Genomic DNA, 25,769 nt, shown 5'->3' on the forward strand with positions numbered 1-25,769 from the left:
GCTGCGTGGTTGGACCACTTACACCGAGGATGAGGGTTTACAGGATACAGTCATAGATACGAATACATAAACATCAACAGCAAAAAATGTAGATCTCAGAATGAAACGAAAAATGCACTGAAAAACAAGCAAATTTCGAGATTAACGAAGGATCAGTTACTCTCCAAATATCCACGGGCCAAAATGGCCTTGCCATCATCAATGTCCATAGTAGACAGCGCGTGGCGGATATTCGTGACTATCTGAAGAGAAAAAAAAAGAAAAAGAAGAAAGAGCTCCGCAAGCTCCTGCCCAGAAATATTAACCCAGGGCACCGGGAAAAAAAAACGGATGAGTCAGCATTCCAATCGGGCACGTGATAGAGAGACCCGGCGATGAGGAATTGGAGCTGCGTGATTGGCCCACCTAAACCGAGGAACCGAGCGCCAGTTCCGTTCCGAAGAAGCTCGTCACGGATCTTGAGCCCGAAGCGACAAAAACGAGGGAATCTCGATACTTTCGAATTCTGGGGGAATCAAACCACTTCGCCCAATTGACCGCCCTCTCCGCTCCTTCGAGATTGCTTTTCCAGCTTGCCCAAGATGATCGCTCAACGGCTCGGCCTCGCTGCCATGCGCAGTATGTTTTTCTCTCTCTCTTTGCCGGGCTCTTTCACATGAGAGGCAGAGCTGCGAATAGCCTCAACCTTGCGGGAGACGATGTGCTAACTTTGGAGCTTCTCTTATAGGCGCGACTAAGCCCAACGCTTTCTTCAGCCAGAACATTCCTCGCATGGTTCTCGCCTCTGCCATGTCGACTTCTCAGGCCCGGTAAGCAATGTCACTCGACCCCACGCTCTCCGTCGTTCGCAACATCGAAAGGCAACCCCTCCATGAAGAACAACATCAACCAAAAAGAACTTTGCTAATACGATGCTCTTCTTTCATTCATAGACTCATCTCGACTGAGAAGCTCACCCCCCGAACAGGGCCAGCAGATCCTCGTCAAGCAGCGTCTCGACCGCCCCGTCTCTCCCAACCTGGGCATCTACAAAATGGAACAGACCTGGTTCGGCGCCTCCGCTTGGACTCGTATCACCGGCTGCGCGCTCTCCGGCGCCGCCTACGTCTACTTCACCGCCTACCTCGCCTCTCCTCTTCTGGGCTTCCACATTGAGAGCGCTGCCCTGGCTTCCGGCTTTGCTGCTCTGCCTTTTGTCGTCAAGGGCGCCATCAAGTTCGCCTTGGCTTTCCCTTTCACCTTCCACTTCATCAACGGCATCAAGCATCTGGTATACGACCTGGGTATTGGATTTGCCAAGAAGCAGATCACGAGGGGAGAGATTGCTCTGTGGGTTTCAAGTATCCTTGGCGGTGGCTACTTGGCTTTCGGCTTGTAAGAGGTGGGAAATGGGGCGAGTGGGATACATACGGAAAGGGAGTATATACCGGGCGGGGAATTGAAGGTGTAGTGTAAAACTAACTGGCCATGAAAGGCCTTTTCGATTAACTGTCCAAATCTTGATATTAAAAAAAAGAATTATAAACAATCTGAACAATGCGCACTAATCGTGCAGTATAAAGCTATTTTCCCGGATATCAACCAATCTAAAACGCCGTGCGCCTACTTCATATGCCGTTTTAACTGTGGCTGTTTACATGTTACTCCTCCTTGTATGCTTTTACTCTAGAAACCGAGCATCGAGAATCGTCTTGTTCAGCTGATGGTTGCGAGCAGTCGCAATCTTCTCGCCAACGATGGGGCCCAGGAAGTCATTGAGGTCAGAGAGCTCAGATGCAGGGGTGCTTCCGTTAATTCCATTGGCTTCCGCTGCATTACCACCTGCTATATCGGTTCTCTGCGCAAGAGATGCTACCGCCTGCACAAGCCCCTGCACGAGCATCTCATACTCGATAGAGCCTTCGGATTTCTCTTTCAAGGGTTGGAGGATCCCAGAGTCAAAGCTCTTGAGGTTTCGCAAGACCAAAACTCGAATTGCTTCCGTGCCTCCTGCCTCGAGAAGGCCGTGAATTGCGCCGTACAACACGGCGGGCGGCTTGGTGGGGTCCAAGAAGTACTTGAGACACGTTCTTGTGAGCTTTGGTCGAAGTAGTGAGTTTGATGCCGAGTATTTGCGGGCAATGCGGCCGAGTAATGAGGCCGCCAACTGACGAAGATCATATTGCTCTTTCAGCGAATCCTGTCCCTCGTCCGTGCCCAGTTTTCTGGCCATCAAGCAAGTCAGCACAGGTGCGGAGAGGGAGCTGGCATACGGATCTAAGAACAGGCTCTTGTTCTCAATCAATGCATTTGTCAGCTCCATCATCTGCTTCAGAGTGAATGTGTCGTCGAGTTGGTGTGTGACTCTGTCCATGATGAAGTTGATGAAGTAGGGAACTAGCTGATGAAGACCGGGATCATCTCTAACGGAACCCAGCGCAGCTTGACGTAGTCGTATAACCTCCTCATCCGGATTGTCGTCGAGGATGGCGGCCTGAATCTTGTCGAAATAGAGGATGAGCTCCTTGCTCACAATATGTTTGACTGAAGGCTGGCCAGCGGAAGTATCATTCCCAGCCAAAGCTGACAGCGCAGGGTTCGCTCCTGGGCCTTTTGGAAGCAGATCTTGCGGTCGCAATTCGGCGGAAGTCGGATTCTGAGGGATAGAGGGCTGAACACCTTCAATGGCAAGCCAGTGCGCTACAGAAAACTGTCAGTGAAACCGCATGCAAAGAATCAACGTTCTGCCAGACGAGACCTACCAGTGAAATTCATATCTCGCGGCACTCTAGGGAGCGGCGCGTTGATCAGTTTCTCAAAATCCACCTCTTCATCCTCAATGTAGAAGAGCGGCTGGCCAGGTCCCAAGCTCGCCTCGCCATATCGCAAAGGTCGCGTCGAATCGTAGCCGTACAGAGGCTCCGCGTCCAGGACTCGGAGGGCCAAGGAGATGTCGTTAACCGTCATGGTCGTTCGTCGTGCCGCGCGCATCAAGCGGAGAGCCTCAATGATGACCTGGCCGATGCGGTACTCGACGTCCTGCGCGAGAGCCTTGAGGGCCTCATCGCTCATGGAGCCAATGCCCACCGACTCGGCGACATCTTTGACGTTTTCGGGGTTCCACAGGAGCTTGGGGTTTTCGTTGGCCATAATTCTTGCCTTTTGATTGGCAGTGTCAGCGGTGTGAAGCTGCAACTTCGCTCAAGGAATGGTTGGCGGCCTCGTGAAGCGATTCGCGAGTGGGTTGATGATAACTCGATAAGGCTGAGAGACCGATGCGAGGCGAGCTTGGATGAATTGTGGGGAGGGAGAAGGCTGGAAGATTGGTAGTACAATGGACAAGGTACCTGGGTACGACCGCGCAAAGTTTCACAGCGCTTGTTCCAGCGGCTGTAGCGGGGCAGCTCTAGCGTGGCCTGGTAATTCGGCGCACGTCAGTGGCCCAGGGTGCCGAATTCGGGACGTGGGGTTTGACTCTGCGCTTGTAGTTCCGATGCTCAGAGGCCGAATGAGTGCGCATCTTTTTTTTTTTTTCTCTTCTATTATACCTATTATTCTCCAGCCATTGAGCCACTTGATCATTGCTTCAAGAAGGCCTGAGTGACAATGGTAATTGCTGAGCTGCTTTTCTGATATTATCTTTCATTAAGAAGCAGCGGCGCAACGCCTATTCGACACAATGCCGGGAGTAAGACGATATCCTACTGATTGCGATGCCCTCATCGAGTCTCTGACTAACAAATTTTCAGCCCAGGACCTTGGCCTTGGCTCTCTCAGCCACGAGAGTCGCATCTCGCCGCGTCTCTCATTTGCGATCTTCTCGTCTTCCGGCCTATCGACAGCATGCGTTTAGCACTTCTCACCCCGTTCGACGACCCGATGCTTTCCACTCTATGCTTGAAGAGGCGCGCAAGGCTTCCGATGTCCTCTCCGCCAACCCGAATACTATCTCTAGCTCGCCTCAAACACGGACAGAGAAAATTATACAAAAGCATTCAGTTGGTCTTGCGCCTGGAAAGGTTGTCAAGTCTGGAGACTATGTATCTCTTCGACCCCAACACAGCATGTCGCACGACAACTCATTTCCCATTGTCCAAAAGTTTTTCAACATTGGAGCATCCAAGATTCACGACAATCGCCAGGTGGTCTTCACCCTCGATCACGATGTTCAGAACAAAAGCGAGTCCAATCTCAAGAAATATACCTTTATAGAAGAGTTTGCGCGTACTCATGGCATTGACTTCTACGGTAAGCCTCCTTCCGTCTTCCAACTAGCAGGCTGAAGGCTAACAACAACAACAATAGGCGCCGGCCGCGGCATCGGTCACCAGATCATGGTCGAGGAAGGATATGCCTGGCCGAATACAGTCGTCACCGCGTCCGATAGCCATTCGAACATGTACGGAGCATTGGGAGCGGTTGGATCACCCATCGTCAGATCAGATGCCGCCAGTGTACTCGCAACTGGACGAACTTGGTTTCAGGTACCACCCGTCGCCAAGGTAACATTTACTGGCGCGTTGCAGCCTGGAGTCACGGGCAAAGATGTCATCATCGCGTTGGCTGGCTTAATGAATCAGGACGAGGTATTAAATCACTGCATTGAGTTTACCGGATCAGAACAAACATTGCGAAGCCTCCCTGTGGATTTTCGTTTAACTATCTCCAACATGACCACCGAATGGGGTGCTTTGTCTGGAGTCTTCCCTGTGGATTCTGTTCTCATCTCATGGCTACGAGCAAAAGCTACTCTGGCAGCCATGTTTGAGGGGGGGCAAGGGACGCTTCACTCACGAGCGCATAGATGAGCTGGAGAGAAATCCAGTTGAAGCTGATCCCGGTGCTACCTACGCCAAATCGCTATTTCTCGATTTATCCACTTTATCTCCAGTCGTATCAGGACCCAATACTCCCAAAATCGCAACGCCCCTCAAGGATATTGAAGCTCAAAAGATTCCTGTGAACAAGGCTTATATCGTCTCTTGCACGAACAGCCGTGCCTCTGACTTGCAAAGCGCTGCTCAAGTCTTCCGAGAAGCGGCCACAGAAGACGGCGTCATCCCCAAAATCGCACCAGGAGTCGAACTTTATATCGCGGCAGCTTCTCTTCCCGAACAAAAACTCGCTGAAGAGGCTGGTGACTGGCAGGTGCTTCTAGACGCTGGAGCGCACCCGCTTGTCTCTGGATGCGGGCCGTGTATAGGCCTCGGCAGCGGTCTACTTGAGCCAGGTGAGGTAGGCATCAGCGCCTCGAACCGAAACTTTCCTGGTAGAATGGGTGCAAAAGATGCGACAACATATCTTGCCAGCCCTGAAGTTGTAGCCGCTAGTGCTTTGAAAGGTTATATTGGGGGTCCGGGTTGGTATCAGGCGCCGGAAGGTGTTGAGAAGGTTATTATTGGCGAGGGCAGCGGAAATCTTGAAGCAGACAGGGCCAGGAGCATTGAGGATGCTCTTGATAAGCTCCTGAACGAAGCCGAGAGCATGATCTCCGGTGCCGAGAAAAATCTTAACGGCTCCAGTGAGGCTCCGGTGGTTGAATCCGAAGACACTCTGACCGATATCCTGCCCGGATTTCCTGAGTCCATTGAGGGCGAAATTGTTTTCTGGTAAGTCAAAACTGAGGGTTAATTATGTCGTTGCTGACTCAAAAATCTAGCGATTCCGATAACATCAACACTGATAGCATCTATCCAGGGACGTTTTATCTCTTGTTTCTTAAGATCTAGTTGACAGTGTATACTAACGATTGTACAGGCAAGTATACCTATCAAGATAACATATCCAAGGAGACCATGGCAGAGGTGTGCATGGAAAACTATGACTCTGCATTCCGCACCATTGCCCGTGAAGGCGATATATTAGTAGTTCCATACAATTTCGGCTGCGGCTCGTCCCGAGAACAGGTATAATCTCTAGCACATCCACCCAATCATACTCTTAACTAATTAATAAACAGGCCGCTACATCGATCCTGGCAAAGAAGATTCCACTTGTTGTGGCTGGCAGCTTCGGTAACATCTTTAGCAGAAATAGCATCAACAATGCTCTTATGGGCATCGAGCTGCCACGCCTTGTCTCACGGCTGAGAGAAACGTTTAAGAGCGAGGATGGCAAAAAGGTACTTACACGACGCACCGGCTGGAAACTCAAGTGGGACGTCCGCAGGAGCAAAGTGACCATTACAGAGGAGGGCGGAGAGACGTGGAGTGAAAAGGTTGGCGAACTGCCGCCCAACGTTCAGGAGATTATTGCCAAGGGAGGGTTGGAGGGCTGGGTGAAGTCTCAGATTTCCCAGTGAGTGTGTTGAGTCACACCAACTATTTAACTGTGGTTGCAATTGCTTTACACCATGTATAGACTTGATATCCTGCCATTTGTTACACGTCTTTTTCCTTTTGCAAGATTGGCGAGCCACCAGTGCGAGCAACGTATATATTTTAAAAGAAAGAGAGAAGAGAAAAGATATTGAAGAGGAAAAGGAAAAACGAAGACGATTAAGAGAAGGATCAGTTTCAAGCCAAAGGGTGAAATAAAACAAAACATTTAAGCGAATTCTAGTCTATCATAAGCTATCTGATAACAACTGAAAGCGATACATGACTTCTATCCACCGCTTAGGCGCCAATGGCGGCAACGAGGGCCTTGCCAAAAGAATTGGCCGAAACCGGGTTCTGGCCAGTCACAAACTGACCGTCAACAGCAACCTTGTCGCCAAAGACACCCGCCTTGACAAACTTTCCACCGGCAGCAATGACCTTGTCCTCAACAAGCATAGGCATGGCGCTGGTCAGCTTAATAAAGTCCTCCTCCTCGTTGGTGAAGCCGGTAATCTCCCGGCCCTTGATGATGTGCTCGCCATCAACCTTGACGTTGACCAGAGCAATAGTGCCGTGGCACACGGCAGAAACAATCTTGCCGGCGCGGTAAAACTCCTCAACCAGGGCAATGGAGTCGGCGTCGTTGACGAGGTCGTACATGGGGCCGTGGCCGCCAGGGAAGAAGATGGCGTCGAACTCGGCCGAGCGGCCGCGGAACTCCTTGATGGTGGCCGTGTTCTCCCACAGGGCCTTTTGGTTCTCGAAGAAGGCCATGGCGACGGGGTCGTCCTTGGAGCCCTCGAGGGAGCCCTGGTCGAGAGGGGCGGCGCCGCCCTTGGGGGAGACGACGGTGACTTGGACGTTCTTCTCGGTGAGGATGTGGTGGGGGTGGGCGAATTCAGGCTGTGTTGAAGTGTGAGTGAGTTTTCAGGATTGGGGTTGAGATTTTCATTGTGAAGAGAAGGAAATGAGAGTGATTGAGTAACGTACGAGGTACCAGCCGGTTTGCTTGTTGAGGGCGTCGATCTTGTCGTGGGAGGTGAGGACAACGAGGACCTTCTTGGCAGCCATTGTATCGGTTTTTTTGTTTAAGAACTTGAAGTTTTGTGATGAGTGTTGCGAGATGCAAGTGTTGCAAGTTGAGATTGCTAGCGAGTTGAAGAAGTTGTTGCTGTTGTATTGATGCTGAGCTGTCTGGATGCTTTCTGATTTTTTCTTTCCAAAACTGGTGACATCAAAGGGTCTTTATATACTCAGCCCTCCTGTAACTTCTCCATCGTCCTCAGCCCCATACCAGCTCCTGAAACCTCCACCACGATCGCCCTATTCTCATCTCCCTATCCTTCTCCGAGCTTCTACCTACAATTCGGGGACATATTCTCTCCGCCTCAAGCAGGGCTTCAGCTCTAGTCCCCGCTGGTGCATGAACGTGTACCCCTGTTTCGTCCCGGACTCGTTCCGGAAATGGAAACAGATTGGCTGCGCTTTTGGTGTACGTCACAGAACGGCCTCTTTTTGGTGCTAAAGAAGCTTTAGAGCGGATGGGTTTCCGAGAAAACGGGTTACGTAACTACGCGTAAACTGAAGGCTCTTTGTGGGTTTGCAGCAATTGAGGCTGCTGAGTCATCTGGCGCGGCGGATGATACCGTGGATTTCGGCGGCATGTCCCGCAACGTAAGCAGCTGTTTACAACTTACCCTGGAATTTTTAGCAGGATGGCAGGACTTAAGGGCTTGTCTCCGGCATTGAAGCACGGGAAAACATTCTATTACGGCTGACGTGGGCGGTTCTGATGGAATCATTGTTGTAGTCTGTGATTTAGTTTGTAATAATGTCCGTGGCATTGCGTCGGTGCTGATTTGGATTGGTGAGCAGTGAGGATGGGATCCGCTGTTGGGGTTTTGAACAATGTGTAAGAGCATTCAAGATTATCAATTGGTTAATTGAATTTGATTGGAACAGATGATGGCGTAGAAGCTATCCTGATGATTCCATTGAGCTGGATTAGCCTAGAAGAAAATTTTTCAGAGACAGCTGGCGAGATAGATGATGTGAATTGCATCAGTTGGAGGATGATAATATTGCCGAAGAAGACCATCTTTCATCTTGATATTTTTTGGCACTTATTGTGTCTTGAGGGTATATGTATCTCCTATTGTTGAATTTACCTGAAAATGGAAATATCATGTAATCTTCTAGCTATAGCTTACAACGTTTCGATATTTTTGTTTAGACGCGGATAGCAGCGAAGCATACGCAATCTAATTTTCTATGTAGTCACATAAAAGAAGGAGAAGAAGAAAATGTGTGACGTATAGAAAGTGTAATACTGAGCTTAATATGGTAGCATCTATGATATTGATTTGTGCATGGTCTTATCATTATCAATTTCCTGCAATGTCCTTAAAATGCCTTTCCCCCGGCGCATGTCCATCCAAACAAAATAATGACGCCATATATCCTCCATTGCATCTTTCTCCATCTCCCCCAACAGGTTTTTCTTCTAGCTCAAAGAGTCTGCCACACATGGCACGATGTCATCTCTTCAAGCAAAGTCCTTCAAGCTACACTTGTCATACCCCGAGCCAGCAAAGAACGTGTGTTCCGATGCATCTTTTGAGCTAAATCCACTGCTGCAGTCTCGGTTCTCACCCTCCTTCAATGCCGACCGCATGGCCGGATGTAATTCCACGTATGAGATCGGCCCTTGGGTTCATTCACACTGGACGGAGAATATACATCCTTGGCCCCCAGAATCGAGACTCATATGTGATTTCTGAGTTGTCGGCTACCGATAATTACGGCAATAGACAAGAAAAAGATCCAAACTGTACTACAGTCAGCCATTGATGTGGACGCATCAGAAGAACAGGATAAGCATACCATGAAGGGTTTCATATGATTTGCGGATCGAAGCAATTACCATCTTCTGCAAACTTGGATCAAAGGATCGCAGTGCTTCCAGGCTCCTCGATATTTTAGAAATTACCTGAGGGAGTTAGAGAGAGGTACCATCTCAGAAGTACACATAAAACATATTAAATGAAGAGGGGTGTTTATCGCCATGGAAGAGTAACAGAGCGGTAACTTACATCGTCAGCCAAGTCGTCATTCCCAATCTCTGACCTCAGGATTTTGGTCATGACAGAATGAAATATCGTAGCAGAAGTTTTCGTGCCAAGAGTTCCCCATATGGACACGATGACGCTGTTCATGCCGATGAGTAACGCTCGATCTATGCTCATCAATCAGCAAAAAAACAACAACTGACATTGCATATCTTGAAATGAAGAAAATACCATTCTTTGCAGATTGAGAAAACGACAGAAGCGAAACGATAAGTCCTTCAAAGGTCGTCGCGAGAGATGCCCCCAACAACATGAGAACTGCCCAGTTCAGCATCCCACCAATCTCTAATTTTGGAGTAAGCATAGAACTTTGTCTCATTAGTGCAATAGATGAACAGAACATTGAATACGCACCAACAAAGCCTGAGGCGAGCGACACATAGCATATACTGGTCAGAGAGGACGCAAAGAAAACAGCAGCCATAGCATTGCCGGTGGCCCGAACATAGAGCCCCCCAACGAGGAAGCCTAGTCCCAGTCCGACATAGAGAGGACTTAGACCACTATTAGATGAGTTGGGGTCGGCATACGCTTCCGCTTGAAGGAAGAAGGAAATCTGATAGAGACTCTGGGCAACTATTAGTAGATGGACAAAGTCGCCTGGGGACAAGACTATAGATACAGCTGTGTAGCCAAACATGGCAATGCTATTGCACCCAATAGCAAATCCGACCGTTCTGTCGCTCAGAAAATTCAACGGTATGAGTGCTTTGCCAGGCCTATTGATTTCCACGTAAATGAAGGCAACCGTAGATAAGATGGCTGTAAGGGAGGTAACTATTAGGGCAGCGCTGCCCCAGCCGAGTTTGCTACCTCCAAGCTCGAGTGCCAAGATGAGCGAGAAGACTGATGTTCCAAGCAGCGCTGCGCCGAGAATGTCAAACTTGGCAAGGAATCCGCGCAACGACCACACATTCTCAGACTGAGCGGAGGCTGGGGAACGGTTTGAAGCCAGAGAAGGCATAGTAACCACTACCCAAAGAAGCGGCACGAATATAATGCCAGAATTCACTTGGTACCATCTATACAGCCTGAGTCAGTAGCTGCAAAACTAAGAAGAAATCGTCATCGGGCGGGCTCACAAGCGCCAGGCAGCTGCATTCGAGTGAGCAAGGCGGGATCCCAGGATGCCTCCGAGCACCAGTCCCGCAGTTTCGCAGATACTATGAACACTTTGAAGCAAAGCAAACGTCCGAAGCTGCACCATATCTTGTGATGCTGTTAGACAAAGTCTAGTCTTCCTTCACCTGGGTATGAGACATACCTGATAGCGTAAACGTTACAAGGATAGTCATGCCTGAGACGCCTGTGGACAGGATTACTCTCCCCAACAGTGCTTGTGCAAAGCTCGATGCAAAGGAACTGTTTCATGGAGCTGTTAATATCACCTAGTCGGGGATGATGGAGATTGCAGTGCCGTCACACCTCAGACTCGACACAACGAGGAAGAAGAGATAGGCCAGCAAGGTTAATCGTTTGCGACCATAGGTATTGGATAAGCCTCCATACTGAGGATGAAGTTAGCGCGAGACAGACGGCAGCGGTGGGTGAAACTTGCAATCGGCTGCGCAATGCTGTGTATCAGCTCATGAGTGAGGATCAACCACGAGGCATTCTCGAGGTTGTGGAAATCGGAGCCTAGCAGAGAATTAGCAAGCAGACTCGCAGCAGAAACGAGGTCCGAATGAACCGTTCCACGTACCAATCAGTGCGTATGTTGCCGTGTTGTATGCCACATCCATACTCGCGAGAGTTGCTCTATAGCAGGTTAGGGTCCATCGTAAGCCATCACAATCTCAAGGCCACCGACCCTAGGAAAAGACCTGTCACCACCACGGCCGTGGCGTAGTTGGTCTTGACAATATTCTCGTCAGGCTCTTCATTTTGTCCGAGATGCGCGCTAGGTTCTGGCGCGAGTAGCGTCTCTGATTCAGTCGATTCAGGCATCCCGATGGATGAATAGGTGGTTTGCAGAGTAGGTATGGAGTAGAGGTTGGACACTTGATGGGTGATAGGCACCTTAGCAGGCAGATTGGTAGGCAGATTATAGAGGGCAGAAACAAAAGGTCCAGGTTAGGAGCACACCCTACCCGTGTTGGATGCTGGTTTTACCAATCAAAAACTTGCTGCATAAGCAGCTAGGACGCGCAAGAATATTATTGAAACGATATGCCGAAGTAGACTGCTTGGTGATAAAAAAGGACATTATGTTTACTAGAGAGCCGTATCATATTAATTGTATCATGAAACTTGGGCATTCCGGTGTTAGATAACCCTTTTTATACTAAATTAACTATGAAAACAACGTGGTTTTTATTTATACATTTACATATTTAGCAAATACTCTCGTCTTTGATAAGCAAACGAATTATAGGCAATAATCTTATAAATTGAATTATGTGAAGATTAAGTGTTTATAGAGATAATAACTTGGAGAATCGATGGATGCTACTAGGGTGTCGCGCGTCCCACTCATAACCGCGACGGGAGTGCCCCGCGCAAAGCCGGTGGACAAAAAAGCGGGATTGCGAAAGGCAGATTTACCTGTATCAAGGCAGAAATTCTCAGAAATCTCGTTCGGTATTGATATAACAAGTAAAGGTAATTGCGAATAAATAGAGATGTGAGAAGGAGGATGAAGCACATTGCCACTTCTATAAGCCCATGGTTGGCTGTTTGTTTGCCATTTCGCAGCTGCTTATTTTGTCCACCGCCCGCCAGCAGTACAGTCCATCCCCCGCGACCCCTGTAAACTCTACCGCCAGAGGACCTTCTAGCGCAGCGCTAGGTGGTGCTCAGCTGTTGTCCTTCAGGTACTCAGCAGGTTGCTGTACACGCTGAAACGCTGAGTCCTTGCTGTGCATCGATCGACTGGCAGAATTAATCCAGCTTGTAGGTAACTCTTCCATCCTGAGCACGCAACCATCAAGTTTCCAGCAGCTCTGACCATCATGACAGCCACTAGCCCTTCTTTATCACCTCATCTGGCCACGATGGGCCTCTCAGACGGTTGGCAATCGGTGATCCGCCTCGACGAACGATCGTACCAGTGGTCTCAGGATCCTGTTGCTCGTCTAAGCGCTGATTTTCGTGTGAGCTCCCGCCAAATATACATGTAGTCCACTGATTGCCATCGCAGACGCGCTGACGGCAAGATAACTCTCTAGCAATTCTGCTCCGAAATTTCAGCGAGTCCGTGTCTCGTCTTCCGCGCTGACGATTGCCCTGACTTTGCCGACTCCAGCCTCTGTGAGCTCTTCTCACATTGGCTAACAATTGACGATGTCACTTCCGTGTCTTTCTGCAGGACCGTCTTCCTGCTAGATCCGTCTCTCGAATCTGGAACGGTCGAAAACATGTCCAAAGATTCCTTTCCCGGTCTCAGAGATCTAGGCACGATAAACGTCATCCGAATGGCCACCAATGGCTTACAGGGACTGCGCTCAGGGCCATACTTTTATCAAGAAGCCAGCTTCCATCACGTGTATCGAGTGTTTCCCGATTCTCAATCTGCCTTCTTCTCGGCCATCACGCAGAACCCTATAAGCGGTCAATTTATAGAGCATCGCCCAACCGACCATGTGGCCGTGCCGTCTCGCCTATACTCTCCACCGCAGACCCCCAAACTCCCCTTGTCTGGCCTTCGATTTGCGTCAAAAGATGTATTTGATGTTGCCGGACTCAAGACTAGCGCGGGCTCCAGGTCTTTCTTCGAGCTGTCTGATCCCAAACCCAAATCGGCATTCATCGTCCAGAAGCTCACTGCTTTGGGCGCAGTCCTGGTTGGCAAGGCCAAAAATACACAGTTCGCCAACGGTGAAGATCCACAGGAATGGATCGACTACCGCTGCCCTTGGAACCCGCGTGGTCAGTTATCCCCTTCTTCTGCTCTATATCTTGGCGTCTTTTCCTAAACGTTCAGCAGGTGACGGCTATCAAAACCCCGATACGAGCAGTAGCGGGAGCGCGACGGCGGTTTCCTCATATCCATGGCTAGACTTTGCCATTGGATCCGACAGTAAGATTAAGCTTGTCTTTCCTACTTTCAGATGTCAGGAGCTGCCAGAGATCAGTGCTAATGAGACCCTTCCTAGCTTGTGGCAGCATCGCGTGCCCGGCGGCTGCACAGGGTATCTTTGGCTTAAGGTTATCTACTGGCGCGCTCCCTCATGAAGGAGTCTTCACCATCAGCAAGTATGAATAAGCATATATTACTTTACGGACCATCTATACAAACAGACTACTAATCTTCACGTCTTAGATATTTAGATACGTCAGGCATCTTCACTCGAAGCATCGATATTCTGCATCTCGTCACCTCCAAGCTACTTGAGGGCACATCTGAACCTGGAAGAAGCCTTCCTCTATCCGAAGTAATCGAACCTGCCCTCCCCCTCCCTCCGCCATTAGCTAGTGCTTGCCTTCAAGGCTAATATAGTAGGTCCAGACAATTCCTTCACGGATAGTATACCCCGAATCGTCATTTCCGCACGACAATGACGAAACCATTGATTCCGTTGATCGATTTATCAAGGCTCTCGAGAGCTTCTGCGGCACAGAGCGAACGACATTGGATATAGATGAGAAATGGATAAAGATGGATCCCCACGGCCATAAGCTATCGATCTATAGCGAATTAAAGACGGTGGCTCCCCCTCTCATTCCTTTCTGTAAATTGTTCCTGAAATGTGAGTCCTGACATGAGTGCCAAGACCACAGCTCATCTACACCTGGCTGGATTTTACGACGCCATCGCACCCTTTCAGGAAGCATACCGAAGCACATACCAGAAGAACCCTTACCTGGATAGAGTCAATATCGAAAAACTGTAAGAACTGTGTAATTGTTGTCGGCAAGAGGTGCCTTCTATCTAACCACGACTCGCCAGGAAACTTGCCCGGTTGGTCACGATAGAGGATCGCGAAAAAAATGGTACAACAAAAAGCATTCTTTGCCAACTTCGCCCGCAAGCAGATTCTACAGGGTGGTGACGGTAGCGGCGCCACTGGCTCCCTTGGAGGAATCATGGTCTGGCCTTTTAACCCCCAGGAGCCACAATATCGCGACAATTACCCATCGTGAGTTTTACATCTTGTCACCTAGATGTTGAAGTCGCGTATCTGACGTATTGGGTGTGGAAACAAAGTCTTACGCCCCATGTAAATTGGCGCTGGGATGTGGACTACACTGCCCCTCTTGCCGGGTTGCCCCAAGTCATTGTGCCTAGTAAGTTGGAGAAATGCCACTTTTGCTCATGTGCGTACCTCGCTGATGACTCATTTCTCCATAGTTGGCCAATTCCAGTATGATTCTCGCATCACAGGAGAGCCGGATTTTCTCCCGATCGCTGCCTCAATCGTGGGACCTCCAGGTGAGCTTACTTGGCACCATGTCCCATAACCTCCTAGCTTCCAAACGTATTGTAGTACTGACTAGATACATTTTGATAAGGGAGCGATATTGCATTGCTAGACTTTATTTCAAAGTTTCTCCAAAGGACACGAGGCCTGTTATCCGTGAAGCCTGGGCGCTATATTGTGTAGGTATCGATAGAATGGAAGTAAGTAGTCATGCTTCATGAACAAGAGTGCCCAATTAGATACAATGAAGTACGTACTTTAACAAGGAAGACGGAAAATTGTGCTTGGATGCTCTCCTCTTTTCCCTACGTCATTACTCTCATTCCCCTCAACGCGATGCATTCAGCATGGTTACACTTGTTGTAACTCTTTGCTCTAGCTGTTTTGCTTTAGCCGGCAGTTATTAGACTACTTCGGTCACTTTCCATAAGGTTAGGGCTACGAAGACCCAATACACCTCGGTACTAAGTTTTGTTTCTATCCAATTGTCTCGAGATAGACAATCACAATTCACATACATACGAAGCACACCCTATTCGTCGCTGGCTGGTATGCCTACTGCATATATAAGCCCATTCGGTCCGAACTAACAAGTAGACAGACGTTATTGTTTTCAGAGGGCGCACAAATAAATTACATGTAACATCAGAGCTGAAAGAAGGATTGGTGGCGTCGAGACAGTTGAGGAAATTGACTGAGGGGCAAACCACGGGTGGTGTTCGAGACAAGAGAAGGGAAGCAGTTGCACAAGATACCCAGAACGGGTAACATTGGAATTAAGAGGCTGATAATATCGGAGCCAGAAATTGCAGCCTGATCATTGGGCAGCTTCAAATCATGTATAGTTGCTATAACATTCTACCCCTCATTCACTACATGTATAAGCGCACATGAAAGTGTATAGAACAAGTACCTAATGTAGTGGCATGCGTACATAGCAATGTAGCATTAGCTTGTTTCGTAACTATGCGGGTACAGCTAGAAACGTCAAAGGTACAAGTCCACAAATAGCTCTTACCTTATTATTAAATTAACTAAGAAAACCTGTAACACCCATTCAGAAGCTTGCAGTATAAATGTGATTAACGATATAGAATCTATCGCGTAGCTGCCTGGAGCAACGAGTTGGTGTGGACGGACGATCGACCAGACCAGATGAGGCCTAGGTCAAGGGATATGAGCTGATTCCCGTGCACTATAAAATTAGCCTTGGCTCCTATACTTGGATAGGTAATAACTAGGGCGCTAGCACTAGGGGTGGCGGGTCGCACGTGGAGCAATATTGGGGCTTGAGGTGCTGGGAGATTTACTTGAACGTATCCGTACGTTGGCTATTGGGTACTGGATACTGTCAGGATACTGTCAGCGTCCAGGACACGATAGTACACGAAGCTATGGCATATATGCTACAGGTGGTGTGGACAATGCTACAGGTTAGGTAGGTGTATCCCATGCAATTCTATCCGTACCTTGATGCGAGCTCCATTCCAGTTTCTACTGCATCAATCCTCTCTATCTGCTGAATTGATCCAATTCAGAACAAGATTATCAGCAAAGCTTCCTTGTCCAGCCTGAGCGAGATCATCACAGTCATTCAAGATGCCTTCAGCCCAAGGCCCCATGGAGACCCAGGTGTGGTACCTAAAAGATGACCCCAAGTGGGACAAGGAAAAGCCCTACTATAGCAATATCCCCTTTGAACATCCTGATGCAAAACAGACAAACTTGGAGACGGAGCCCAGTAATGTCACCGCCGTCGATATTCGTGGCCGAGAAGGCGAATTTGATCTGGAGCAGCACGGGTTTTGCGTAGTTCGCACAGACCTAGACGATATAGACAACATCTATCCCAACTTTGCCGACCCCTATTGGGTTCAGGACAGTTACTATGCACGCCTGGAGAAATGGATGCGAGCAGCAATCGGTGACGACAAGATTCGTCGCATCTATATATATGATCACACGGTTAGCACCACATCTTCAAACTCAATGTAAATTGCCCAAGTCTGATGCCGCCTCTTACTCCAGGTCCGTCGTCGCGATCCAGGTCTCGCAGTAGAGTCGAGAGGCACCGAGGGCGCCCTTCAGCCGGTCCTCGCGGCCCATACAGGTATTTTCTCGTTTATCGGGTTCTAGGCAAAGTTCAATATGCTAACCAATGTTCAAGACCACAGCCACGGCAGTGGCCCAACCCGAATACAAGCTCATCTGTCCGAAGAAGAGGCCAAATCGCTAATGCAAACCCGTTTTCAAATTATCAAGTTTGTAATCTTCTCATCCTCGCAGTGCAAAGCAGGTCTAACAACACAGCGTATGGCAACCTCTTTTTGGGCCCCTTGAAGACTGGCCCCTCGGGATATGCGATCCGAAAAGCGTCCACCAAGAGGACCTTGTCCACACGGACTTGATATACCCGCACTACTTTGGCGAGATCTACAGCCTTCGCCTCAACGCCTCACACTCTTGGTTCTATCTTAGCCATCAGATGCCGAACGAATTGTTGCTGTTTAAAAACTACGACTCGAAACTGGATTCACCAACTAGATGTAGGTTCTCCCCTTGATAACATCAAGCAGCCACTGAAGAAGTTCTAACATCTGGGGCCCTTTGGCGAACATCCAAAAGTCACCCCCCACTGCGGAATCAGGAATCCGATGACTTCCGAGACAGCCCGGCCGCGCGAGAGCATCGAATTCCGTGTCATGGTATTTTACAACGATGAATAAAAAGATTCTTTTACTGCTCCCATCTTCCCTCTTCTACGTAGAGAAAGTCAACTTTGAACTAGATCATGGGCACAAGCTTCGATTCACAAAGTTTCTCTGCTTCAGGCTGACTACCTATGGACCACGAAACTTGATCATGATTTCGCATCCCTGTAAACACATCGGCACATACTTGTAGTATTTCAAGCGGTGGGTTAACCCCCCCTGCCTGATGTGTATATACCGTCTTGGAGCGGTTAGCCACCTGCGTTGCCTGATGGGCCAGCGCCTTCAATGCCGCCCGTCTTGACCCAGTCAATCCACGGCTTGGCAGACTCGTTTTTGGGGTCTGGCTTCCAGCCGATCCAGGGCTTGTCATCGCTCGCCACGGCACCCTTGTCAGGCAGCCACTGGCGCCAGGTCTGCTCCTTTCCAGACTCATTGGCCACCTGGATGGGCGCCTCAAACGCTCTGTTCTCCCCGGCGTCAGGGTTACCCTGCACCATGATTACTGTAGCACACGATACAAAGACACGGCCTAAAGGTCTAGTAACTGTCAGAATGCTTTGACGAGAACTATCATCTTGCCGAGAGGGCCGGCGGATACGTACATGTGTGTCAATTGACAAGTGTCAGATGGAATGTTGCGCGATGTCTTGGGAATATCTCACAAGACAGTAACAATCTTGCCGTTTATTATTCACAACATGGTGTAATACCAGTATTTATACATATGGCCAGTCAGATTCTAGCAATGGAGCTTTATCAGTCATATTCCAGGATGCCGAATCACTCCGAGACGAATGCAATACCCCTCTTCTTGACGGTTCTTGATGGTGTGTAGGAAGAGCCTCAACCCTTCAGCCCCATCCAATACGCTTACTTGCTTGGCCAGCCATCTCGACCAAACGCAACACCCTTTGGCAAGAGGATCCTTGGGGATATGCGCGCAAATAGGCCTATTCACGCCAGTGGATCGATTAGTTCTCTGCATATCGCCAATAGCAGTTCGCCATGTGTCGAGGCACTCGGCATCTCCTCGCGAAATGCCGGTATAAGGACGCTGCATCCCGAGGTAATTAGAGGCACTGAAGCTGATAGGCGGCGTACCCAAGAAGGGTTGCCGCACCTGAAACGAGGGGGGGGGTGTGATGGCCTCACTTTGGTAGGTCTTGTTTTATTTTATTTTATCTTATTTCTAATTCTATCTTCTGGTCCATTGTCCAGAGTTTGTACGGAATATAGGTACCACTCTCAGTTGTATCTGTCTGCCTTTAGGTACGTACCTCAGTTGAGCCTCCTTCAACGAAGTATTGTCAAAAGTCCTCGGAAGTTATGCATCACACCACACGACCAACACCAAACTCTAACCTCTCTCCAAAGTACTTTTGCTCTGTTCGTAGTTGCATCGCGTTGCTACGGATATATCACCGAGAATTTTGCGGTACCCGTACCCTATTCCGGGGGCATGGCCACACTACAGATGTTGCCTGTGGTGGGCAATCTCCAGATCAGCGACCCTACTGCCAACAATGATGTCGACATTGCCAAACAACTCAACGAGAAGCTATGGGCTGAGGCATTCAGCCAGCTGCGTAGCCGTCTCCAGAAGAAAGATGTAAAGCAGTTTCAAGCCGACTCTTTTGAAACCCTAAAGAAATATGTCTTGTCTCAGCGCAAGATCTATAGAGACAAACCCGTGACGAAGCTGCTGATCCGCCTCGAGCCCTTCTTTGAGAGGCTTCGGAGCTTTAGCGGCGTCTTTGAAACTTTTGCACAGGCCCATGAGATTGCCGGGTTGCTGTGGGGGAGCATCAAGTTGGTCCTACAGGTGGGTGTTTTTCTTCTTCTTCTTCTTTTCTTTCTAGATGTGACCAACGTGCAACCAACGTGCATGTGAGGCGCAGCTGAGCCAATCTTGAATTCTACTAGTTGGCGTCCAAATTCAACGAAATCTTTGAGAACATCGTCGTCATGCTGGAGAAAATCGACAAGCATCTTCCCCGATTCGAAACCTACATCAAGGCCTTTCCCCATTCCACACGGATAAGCGATGCCGCACTGAACCTGTACACCAAGATTGCTGGGTTCCAACTGGATTCTATCCTGTTCCTCCAGCGGAATCCCCTCAGTAAGGCACCCAGCAAGGCATTTTTTTATATAAACCAATGTTGCGCCAGCTAACTCGTAACAGGAAACCTAATACGGGGTGCCTGGGCATCGTTTGAAGCAACGTTCCAGAAGTGCCTGACCGAGATTCAAGAATGCTGCGACTCGTTGGATGTGGAGGCCTTTGCGGCCAATATCGAGAGCAATATCTCGCGACATGAAGAACTGAAAGAGCTCCTATCCCGCAGAGAACAGCCGGTCGTAGATAAGCGGCCTAAGCTGCCCTGCCACATCTTACATCTCCCTCGCAATGCCCGATTTTCCGGGCGTCTGTCGATTCTGGATGACCTGCAATCGGCACTTGTTCTGCCTTTGGACCGAGTCGAACAGCGTTCTGTCGCCGTTGCGGGGCTTGGAGGCGTAGGAAAGACGCAGCTCGCTGCCGAATTCACCTGGAAGAATCAAGACAAGTTCGACATCATTCTATGGGCGCATGCCGACACCTCTTCCAAGCTGGAGCAAGGCTTTCTTAAGCTGGCTAAGCATTTAAACATCTCAGATGTAAATCCTTCAGCGGATACTAGCAAGGTCGTCGAGGCTGTTGTGCACTGGCTATCCACTGGTGAGCTCTCCCACCACGTTTCGATATTACGTAGTTTCTCTGCGATTTGCATATATATGTGCAAGTATATGTATAGGTATAGGGGCGTGTGTAAGTTTATGTGCGTGTAGATGTGTGTGTGTCTATGTATACGTGCATATTCTTTTTATAAACGTAAACTATACAGGAGCTCAGCTGACCTCCCCTTGTCAGAAAACTACTCGTGGCTACTCATTTTCGACAATGTTGACGAAGGCATCATTTTAAAGCCGTTCTGGCCAGTATGTAGCCGAGGATCTATTTTGGTAACCACAAGAAACACGTTGCCCAAGGCAACTCCTGCCTCCACCTCTATTCATTTGCATCCTCTTACTCACGATGAAGGAAGAGATCTTCTTCTCCTCTCCATCAAGGAGATGGGACAAGGCGCGATTGATATCGACGCTGACGCTGCATTTCGACTGTCCATGGTACTCGGAGGTCTACCGTTGGCCCTTGCACAGATTGCAGGATACATCTCGACCATCGGCTGCTCGGTGGAAGAGTTTCTGGAAATATTTGAAGAAACACAACACTCGAGCGGAGAAATCATCTCAGGTCTTGACAGCACCGATTTCAATTATGACTACACACTTGCTACCGTGTGGGATTTGACTCTGGCCAAATTAGATCCCAAGGCTTTCTTCCTGTTGCAGATGATGGCCTACCTGGATCCCGACTGCATTCCAGAAGCCGTCTTCACCAGTCCGGAGAGCTCCAAAGTCGATTTAGGCACAGATTTCCCAAAGTCCAAAGTGAAGTAAGACGGACCTTCGCTTCTCTCCTTACTTCGCAACAGCTTGTACTAAAAGACACAACCCTGATATTAGGTACTTTGAGGCCCTGAAGAGCCTCTGCACCTACGATTTCGTCCGTCGAGACGCCAAGACGAAAACACTCTCTATACATCGCCTCCTGCAGAAATCTGTTCGCGAGCGCCTCTCAGACTCGGGCCGGCCTGCCGTCTTCCGCTTTGTCGTGCAGCTGCTGGGCGCCATATACCCACAGCAGAAGCTGGGCATGGCCATGGACCGTTTCTGGGAAAAGTGTGATCTCTTCTTGCCCCAAGTCATTAGTGTAATTGGGCACTATGACTGGGTTGTTGAAACGGATCTGCCTTCAGAGCTGGATGTTGAAGTGACTGAGACGTTCGCAATTGAACTTGTAGAGCTACTTCACAACGCCACTTGGTGAGAAACCCCTCAATCTGAACCCTTACCAAGCCAACGTACTCGCATAAAGGATCTAACTTTTTTGCGCAGGTTTATGCAGGAAAAAGGCATGTTCAAGCAGCTCCTACCCATTGCCATGGTTGGCGAAAACATCCTCAAATCTCTTGGGAGAGCTGATTCCATGCTCATGGGCGAGCTGTACAACACCGTGGGCAATGTCTACCTGGAGATTGGAAACCACCAAGAATGCCAAGAGTACTTCACCAAGGTAAAGGTTATTCGGGAGGCTCTTAACCCTGCAGATTCTCCCGTTGTAGCCAACATTACAAATAACCTGTCCCTGGCCGAGACGGCGCTGGGAAACTATCAAGTTGCCGAGACTCTTAGCCGTAGAGTCATTGCCATCCGGGAAAGCCTGCCGGATGACAAGTATGCAGAATACAAGAAGAACACGCTTCCAATCAACAATTCCAACCTCTGCCGCATTCTCTGGGTCATGGACAAGTTGGATGAGGCGGCCGAGGTTGGGGAGCGCGCAATGGCGTTGGCAAAGAACTCTTTTGGGCTTCGATCTAGAAACACTGCTCAGTAAGCGAATGACACAGATAATGAGGGCCTCTGGATTGATATGGCATTCGCTAACCTCTTGAGCAGAGCCACGTTCAACCTTGCTGATGTTCGGATGAAGCAAGGTCATCCAGACGCTCTAAAACTGCATCTTCAAGCGCTTGTCCTCCGCAAGGATGTCCTTGGCAACCATTACCAGACAGCAGGTTCCTGCTACAAAGTAGCTTGTCTCTTCCTAGAACGGGGGGGATTTAAAAGCCGCCAGGCAAGTTTTTCCGTTCTCATTTGTTTGAAGTAGCTGTGACCGAATAATGACAACTAATTTACCTACTGTTTAGAGAGCTCTTGGAAGAAGCCGTCACTATATACGAGGCATCCTTTGCATGCGAAGGTCCGCTCGCCAGGACGCTGGTCAAGCTCTCAAAGACGGTTCTCGAGATGGGCGAAGAAGCAAAGGCCAGAGAAATACTAACCAAAGCAATAGGATTGCTGAAGATTCTGCTCACCGATTTATCACAAGAGAAGGATATGCTGGAAAAACTCGACAGCTTGGTACCGTATGTAGACCGCTAGATAGCAGTGATGGGTGCCACTATATGAAATGCTCTTCCTCGACTTCCTTTCCATTTTCTGTCAGTAATTAGTACACCTCTTTTCATCATCCAACCTTGTGTGTATTTGTACGAGCTTCACTCAAAACACCTGCTTCCAGTACGAACTCTAGAAGGAACCCCCATTTTGTTCAATGCCACTTCCACCAAGTTCAATGCTGTCCTCTCATATCCTATGATATAGTAAGTAAGGCTTGGGATATAAATTGAATTTTCTGAGCATTACCTTTTGCTGTGAGCACTGAGGCGACAATTGGTAAAAACGCTTTCTTACCGGTGACCTTGGAAGTGAATTCGTGTTCCCCGACTGATTCTACTTAGCAGACGCGACTACAGCCATCATTGAGTAAATTGTATTAGCTTTCGCTTACTCGGAACAACAACCTCTGGAATCCCACCAAGTGTCGACAGTAATTTGGGATGCCAGCCAGCGCTGCTGATACCTATGGGCTCTCTGAGACCAACTTAGTTACCGCAATCTCAAGAACAGAATACAGACACTCACGCGTGATATTCGTCCCGGTAAGTCAAATTTCCATCGGTAAACGGGAACACGAGTATAGGAATGTGACCATCTGCATCAACGCACATGACTTGTGTATTCAGCCATTGCGCTATTGCCTCCCGTTTTTCCAAAGCGGTGGCATAATCTTGGGATGTGACATGCTCTGCCGCGGCACTGGGAGGCGTTGTCAGTTCAAGTATCCGAGTCTTTTGCAAGCTGGCAAGGCGTACGCACAGCACATGTCGGATCACTGGATTCAAGTAGGGCTGTCTTTTGTATTTATTTTCGTAGGCACGCAAGAATTGCTGAATGAATCGCTGCTGAGTCGGTAGTTTTATGTTTATGGCAACCTTGCGAGATAGTTTTAAGTCAGGTTAGAGTTAAGACTTGTCCAGCTTGAACAATTCCAACGTCAAAGCAATTGCAATTACTTACCGTGTGGCAATACTCATAAAAGTCAACCTCACGAAGAAGGGAGCTTTGTGATTTCCAAAGCTCTTCAATCTTGACGTCTGCTCGCCTACACGCACATACTTCCTCCAAGGCAAGAATAAATTGTTCTTGAGCCATTTGGATATCGTCGTGATCTGTTTTCCAGTCCCCAGGGAGATGCATGAGCTAGCAAATCTTTTAGACGTGAGGCGTTTTTTTTTTCGGTAGCTAAATTGAAGAGACAGGCGATATTTACCTTGAAGCCCATGGCAGAGCTCGTTCCAGAGCAACGCAGCCAGTGCAGCGAGAGCGCTGAGCAGATGGAAAGACTTTGCGAGAAAAAGCCAATAGTATCGAATGATCTAAGATAATAAATGATCAATATTGCCTTCATAAATAATGTTGGGTGATATTTTCTTCTCACTCTACGACAGACACAACGCCATCGCCATCTAGAGAGCCCCAAGTCGGACGGACTCCATAAACACCATTCCATAGGGCCGGGCCACGAATACTGCCGAGTGCTTCATTTCGTCAGTTTGATTGTTATATCCAAGCAACGTCAAACTAGCACTTGCTTACTGTCTGTGCCAATGGTGAAATCAAGCCAAGGATAAGCTGCAACGGCCACTGCACTACCCGTGCTGCTTCCAGACGGTATCAAATATCCATCTCCTCTCGGATTCCAAGGATACGACGTTTCAACCCAATCTGCTGTAAGGACATCTCCATCTGCAAGCGTGGCTGTCTTTGTCTTTCCAACGAGCACGGCACCCATACTGAGCAATTTCTCAACCGCTTTTGCGGTGGCGGTCTGGACGCCGTGGAGCTTTCCAAAGTCTCTACTGCCTGCTGTTGTGGAGCATCCTCGAATATGAATGTTATCTTTGACTGCGAACCTGAGGCCATTCAAAGGCTTCGAGTCCGTCTTTGGGTAATAGCAGCGGGAAGGGACAATAACTGACAGTTTAGCACTTGTCGATGGGAAAAGTAGTGGTTTGTAGCATTCAGACAACGATGAATCCTGCACACTACTCTGCAGGAGCAATGCTTCAGGAGTAGCCAAGCTACCATTTTCAGGTCCATCATTTGGTGCAAATGACGCGATAAAGGCATCCCGATTGTCAGTAAATGCCTTCCATACCCTGTGGAATCCCAAAGAGGTCATGGCATAAGGACCAGAGAGTAATGTGGAGGAAACGTCTTCTACAGGAAGTGGCAGCACAGACACATCTTGTCCGTGAAATTGCAATCTTCCGAAAACGCTTCCGACTTGAGGATAAGCAAGTTGCTGCTGCGTGGCATGAATATAGACTCGATCAGCAAAGTCAAGTGAGAAGACGTCATCTTCCTCCAGAAGAGCTTCGAGTCGCGCTTTTAGCGAATCTTGTGTGAAATCCTCATCAAAATCTGAGAAGGAAACAATGGCAACGAATTCACCATGGCCCTGGACAGCTGCGGGGTTTCGTTGAAGCCCTGTCGCTGTATCATTGACAGATTGGAGAGGATCCTTTGCTACCACACGGGGGCAGATGTAATAGCAGTTGGTGCCCTTGAAGCGATAATTGGATAGCATCTCCATTTCACTAAGACAGTGATATGATCCAAGATTTCAGTCCCAGGCGCCGATGGGCTTGCGAGTTGCAAGGTCAGCATGGCTCCAATCCACGCTGTAAGCAACGAGGTCCGGGCATTGCCTTGGGCCACCAATTCCCGACAGAGGAGATCCATCTGCTTCTATCAGCCATGGCATAGGTAAGCGACACAGCAAATTTGCTGCCCGAACTGCACGAGGCCATCTTTAAGCCTTTTAATGACTTGTACGTTTTGTCAGCCTTTGATAACGAAAGATTGATTAATGATTCAATGAAAAGTTTTTGAAGCTACGAGTAGAGTGCGTGGTGAAAACAAATCCATCCACGTGCTCTTTGCGCGGGTAATCTTCACGTTTAATAAAAACCGACCGAACCTGCTTTCTTGTTCTCTCATCTTTACTTCTGATCTATATACCCAAGTTATTTTGAAGATGTATCAAGGTTGGAGAATAGACAATGAGAGCCAAAATTGAGATTGCATCTTTGGAAATCCTACCATTAAAGTAACCGTGGAGAAATCTTTATTGTATGGCAGCCATATGTCTACTGAAATACAAAACCTTGTTTTCTAAATCCCTTTTTTTTACTTCAACCCGTGATTTGCCACAGCTCAGGTCCTTCATGCACACAAGAGGCAAGGCTGCAG

The 25,769-nt window shown here is 48.7% G+C and overlaps 11 protein-coding genes across 13 annotated transcripts; 7 read left to right on the forward strand and 4 right to left on the reverse strand.

The window, feature by feature from the left end:
* Positions 1-581: 581 nt before the first annotated feature.
* Positions 582-1,378, forward strand: TrAtP1_011615 (uncharacterized protein; the record flags this gene model as incomplete). Its single annotated transcript, XM_066115184.1, has 2 exons — positions 582-618; positions 933-1,378. 2 exons carry the CDS (start codon positions 582-584, stop codon positions 1,376-1,378), a joined length of 483 nt encoding a protein of 160 aa, XP_065971282.1.
* A 2,280-nt stretch (positions 1,379-3,658) lies between these two features.
* TrAtP1_011616 (uncharacterized protein) lies at positions 3,659-4,787 on the forward strand (the record flags this gene model as incomplete). The annotated part of the gene is made up of 3 exons (XM_014084727.2): positions 3,659-3,667; positions 3,729-4,227; positions 4,285-4,787. 3 exons carry the CDS (start codon positions 3,659-3,661, stop codon positions 4,785-4,787), a joined length of 1,011 nt encoding a protein of 336 aa, XP_013940202.2.
* Positions 4,788-5,253: 466 nt separating this feature from the next.
* Positions 5,254-5,708, forward strand: TrAtP1_011617 (uncharacterized protein; the record flags this gene model as incomplete). Its single annotated transcript, XM_066115185.1, has 2 exons — positions 5,254-5,588; positions 5,639-5,708. 2 exons carry the CDS (start codon positions 5,254-5,256, stop codon positions 5,706-5,708), a joined length of 405 nt encoding a protein of 134 aa, XP_065971283.1.
* A 66-nt stretch (positions 5,709-5,774) lies between these two features.
* On the forward strand, positions 5,775-6,280 carry TrAtP1_011618 (uncharacterized protein; the record flags this gene model as incomplete). Its single annotated transcript, XM_066115186.1, has 2 exons — positions 5,775-5,885; positions 5,939-6,280. The coding sequence occupies 2 exons, from the start codon at positions 5,775-5,777 to the stop codon at positions 6,278-6,280; spliced, it is 453 nt and encodes a 150-aa protein (XP_065971284.1).
* A 260-nt stretch (positions 6,281-6,540) lies between these two features.
* TrAtP1_011619 (uncharacterized protein) lies at positions 6,541-7,830 on the reverse strand. The gene is made up of 2 exons (XM_014084728.2): positions 7,290-7,830; positions 6,541-7,202 (listed from the first exon to the last, which is right to left on the reverse strand). Exons 1-2 carry the CDS (start codon positions 7,368-7,370, stop codon positions 6,597-6,599), a joined length of 687 nt encoding a protein of 228 aa, XP_013940203.1. The 5' UTR covers positions 7,371-7,830; the 3' UTR covers positions 6,541-6,596.
* A 783-nt stretch (positions 7,831-8,613) lies between these two features.
* TrAtP1_011620 (uncharacterized protein) lies at positions 8,614-11,682 on the reverse strand. 2 transcript variants are annotated; one of them, XM_066115187.1, is made up of 12 exons: positions 11,238-11,682; positions 11,130-11,185; positions 10,986-11,065; positions 10,853-10,935; positions 10,692-10,789; positions 10,510-10,636; positions 10,050-10,449; positions 9,782-9,995; positions 9,599-9,712; positions 9,392-9,534; positions 9,183-9,288; positions 8,614-9,127 (listed from the first exon to the last, which is right to left on the reverse strand). In XM_066115187.1, exons 1-12 carry the CDS (start codon positions 11,372-11,374, stop codon positions 9,063-9,065), a joined length of 1,623 nt encoding a protein of 540 aa, XP_065971285.1. In that variant the 5' UTR covers positions 11,375-11,682; the 3' UTR covers positions 8,614-9,062. The 2 variants fall into 2 exon arrangements, with proteins under 2 accessions (XP_065971285.1, XP_065971286.1); XM_066115188.1 differs by having other exon boundaries at positions 10,692-10,935; positions 11,130-11,682.
* A 738-nt stretch (positions 11,683-12,420) lies between these two features.
* Positions 12,421-14,970, forward strand: TrAtP1_011621 (uncharacterized protein; the record flags this gene model as incomplete). The annotated part of the gene is made up of 12 exons (XM_066115189.1): positions 12,421-12,519; positions 12,595-13,294; positions 13,353-13,445; positions 13,522-13,621; positions 13,689-13,800; positions 13,869-14,072; positions 14,140-14,255; positions 14,316-14,331; positions 14,402-14,505; positions 14,574-14,653; positions 14,718-14,798; positions 14,879-14,970. 12 exons carry the CDS (start codon positions 12,421-12,423, stop codon positions 14,968-14,970), a joined length of 1,797 nt encoding a protein of 598 aa, XP_065971287.1.
* A 1,079-nt stretch (positions 14,971-16,049) lies between these two features.
* TrAtP1_011622 (uncharacterized protein) lies at positions 16,050-17,582 on the forward strand. The gene is made up of 6 exons (XM_014084732.2): positions 16,050-16,225; positions 16,279-16,752; positions 16,816-16,897; positions 16,955-17,048; positions 17,098-17,333; positions 17,413-17,582. The coding sequence occupies exons 2-6, from the start codon at positions 16,387-16,389 to the stop codon at positions 17,511-17,513; spliced, it is 879 nt and encodes a 292-aa protein (XP_013940207.1). The 5' UTR covers positions 16,050-16,225; positions 16,279-16,386; the 3' UTR covers positions 17,514-17,582.
* Positions 17,583-17,749: 167 nt separating this feature from the next.
* Positions 17,750-17,998, reverse strand: TrAtP1_011623 (uncharacterized protein; the record flags this gene model as incomplete). The annotated part of the gene is made up of 1 exon (XM_066115190.1): positions 17,750-17,998. One exon carries the CDS (start codon positions 17,996-17,998, stop codon positions 17,750-17,752), a length of 249 nt encoding a protein of 82 aa, XP_065971288.1.
* A 962-nt stretch (positions 17,999-18,960) lies between these two features.
* Positions 18,961-22,553, forward strand: TrAtP1_011624 (uncharacterized protein; the record flags this gene model as incomplete). The annotated part of the gene is made up of 8 exons (XM_066115191.1): positions 18,961-19,323; positions 19,425-19,623; positions 19,687-20,223; positions 20,416-21,001; positions 21,072-21,431; positions 21,504-22,001; positions 22,068-22,186; positions 22,321-22,553. The coding sequence occupies 8 exons, from the start codon at positions 18,961-18,963 to the stop codon at positions 22,551-22,553; spliced, it is 2,895 nt and encodes a 964-aa protein (XP_065971289.1).
* On the reverse strand, positions 22,408-25,169 carry TrAtP1_011625 (uncharacterized protein). Of its 2 annotated transcripts, XM_066115192.1 has the most exons (9): positions 24,111-25,169; positions 23,953-24,052; positions 23,785-23,890; positions 23,532-23,714; positions 23,331-23,446; positions 23,097-23,270; positions 22,963-23,045; positions 22,818-22,898; positions 22,408-22,764 (listed from the first exon to the last, which is right to left on the reverse strand). In XM_066115192.1, the coding sequence occupies exons 1-9, from the start codon at positions 25,108-25,110 to the stop codon at positions 22,670-22,672; spliced, it is 1,938 nt and encodes a 645-aa protein (XP_065971290.1). In that variant the 5' UTR covers positions 25,111-25,169; the 3' UTR covers positions 22,408-22,669. The 2 variants fall into 2 exon arrangements, with proteins under 2 accessions (XP_065971290.1, XP_013940210.2); XM_014084735.2 differs by having other exon boundaries at positions 22,818-23,045.
* Between the last annotated feature and the right edge of the window lie 600 nt (positions 25,170-25,769).

Source organism: Trichoderma atroviride, chromosome 6 (genome assembly GCF_020647795.1).
Source record: "Trichoderma atroviride chromosome 6, complete sequence".
Lineage (NCBI taxonomy): Eukaryota > Fungi > Ascomycota > Sordariomycetes > Hypocreales > Hypocreaceae > Trichoderma > Trichoderma atroviride.

Coding starts and splice junctions, on each gene's coding strand:
- TrAtP1_011619 (XM_014084728.2), bottom strand. CDS start 7,370: ATGGCTGCCAAGAAGGTCCTCGTTGTCCTCACCTCCCACGACAAGATC. Junction 7,203..7,289: donor AGCAAACCGGCTGGTACCTC/GTACGTTACTCA, acceptor ACTTCAACACAG/CCTGAATTCGCCCACCCCCA.
- TrAtP1_011620 (XM_066115187.1), bottom strand. CDS start 11,374: ATGCCTGAATCGACTGAATCAGAGACGCTACTCGCGCCAGAACCTAGC. Junction 11,186..11,237: donor GTGACAGGTCTTTTCCTAGG/GTCGGTGGCCTT, acceptor AACCTGCTATAG/AGCAACTCTCGCGAGTATGG. Junction 10,790..10,852: donor CTCGTTGTGTCGAGTCTGAG/GTGTGACGGCAC, acceptor TCCATGAAACAG/TTCCTTTGCATCGAGCTTTG.
- TrAtP1_011622 (XM_014084732.2), top strand. CDS start 16,387: ATGCCTTCAGCCCAAGGCCCCATGGAGACCCAGGTGTGGTACCTAAAA. Junction 16,898..16,954: donor GGTCCTCGCGGCCCATACAG/GTATTTTCTCGT, acceptor CCAATGTTCAAG/ACCACAGCCACGGCAGTGGC. Junction 17,334..17,412: donor ACTGGATTCACCAACTAGAT/GTAGGTTCTCCC, acceptor AACATCCAAAAG/TCACCCCCCACTGCGGAATC.
- TrAtP1_011625 (XM_066115192.1), bottom strand. CDS start 25,110: ATGGAGATGCTATCCAATTATCGCTTCAAGGGCACCAACTGCTATTAC. Junction 24,053..24,110: donor TTTCACCATTGGCACAGACA/GTAAGCAAGTGC, acceptor GACGAAATGAAG/CACTCGGCAGTATTCGTGGC. Junction 23,046..23,096: donor TACCGGGACGAATATCACGC/GTGAGTGTCTGT, acceptor AGTTGGTCTCAG/AGAGCCCATAGGTATCAGCA.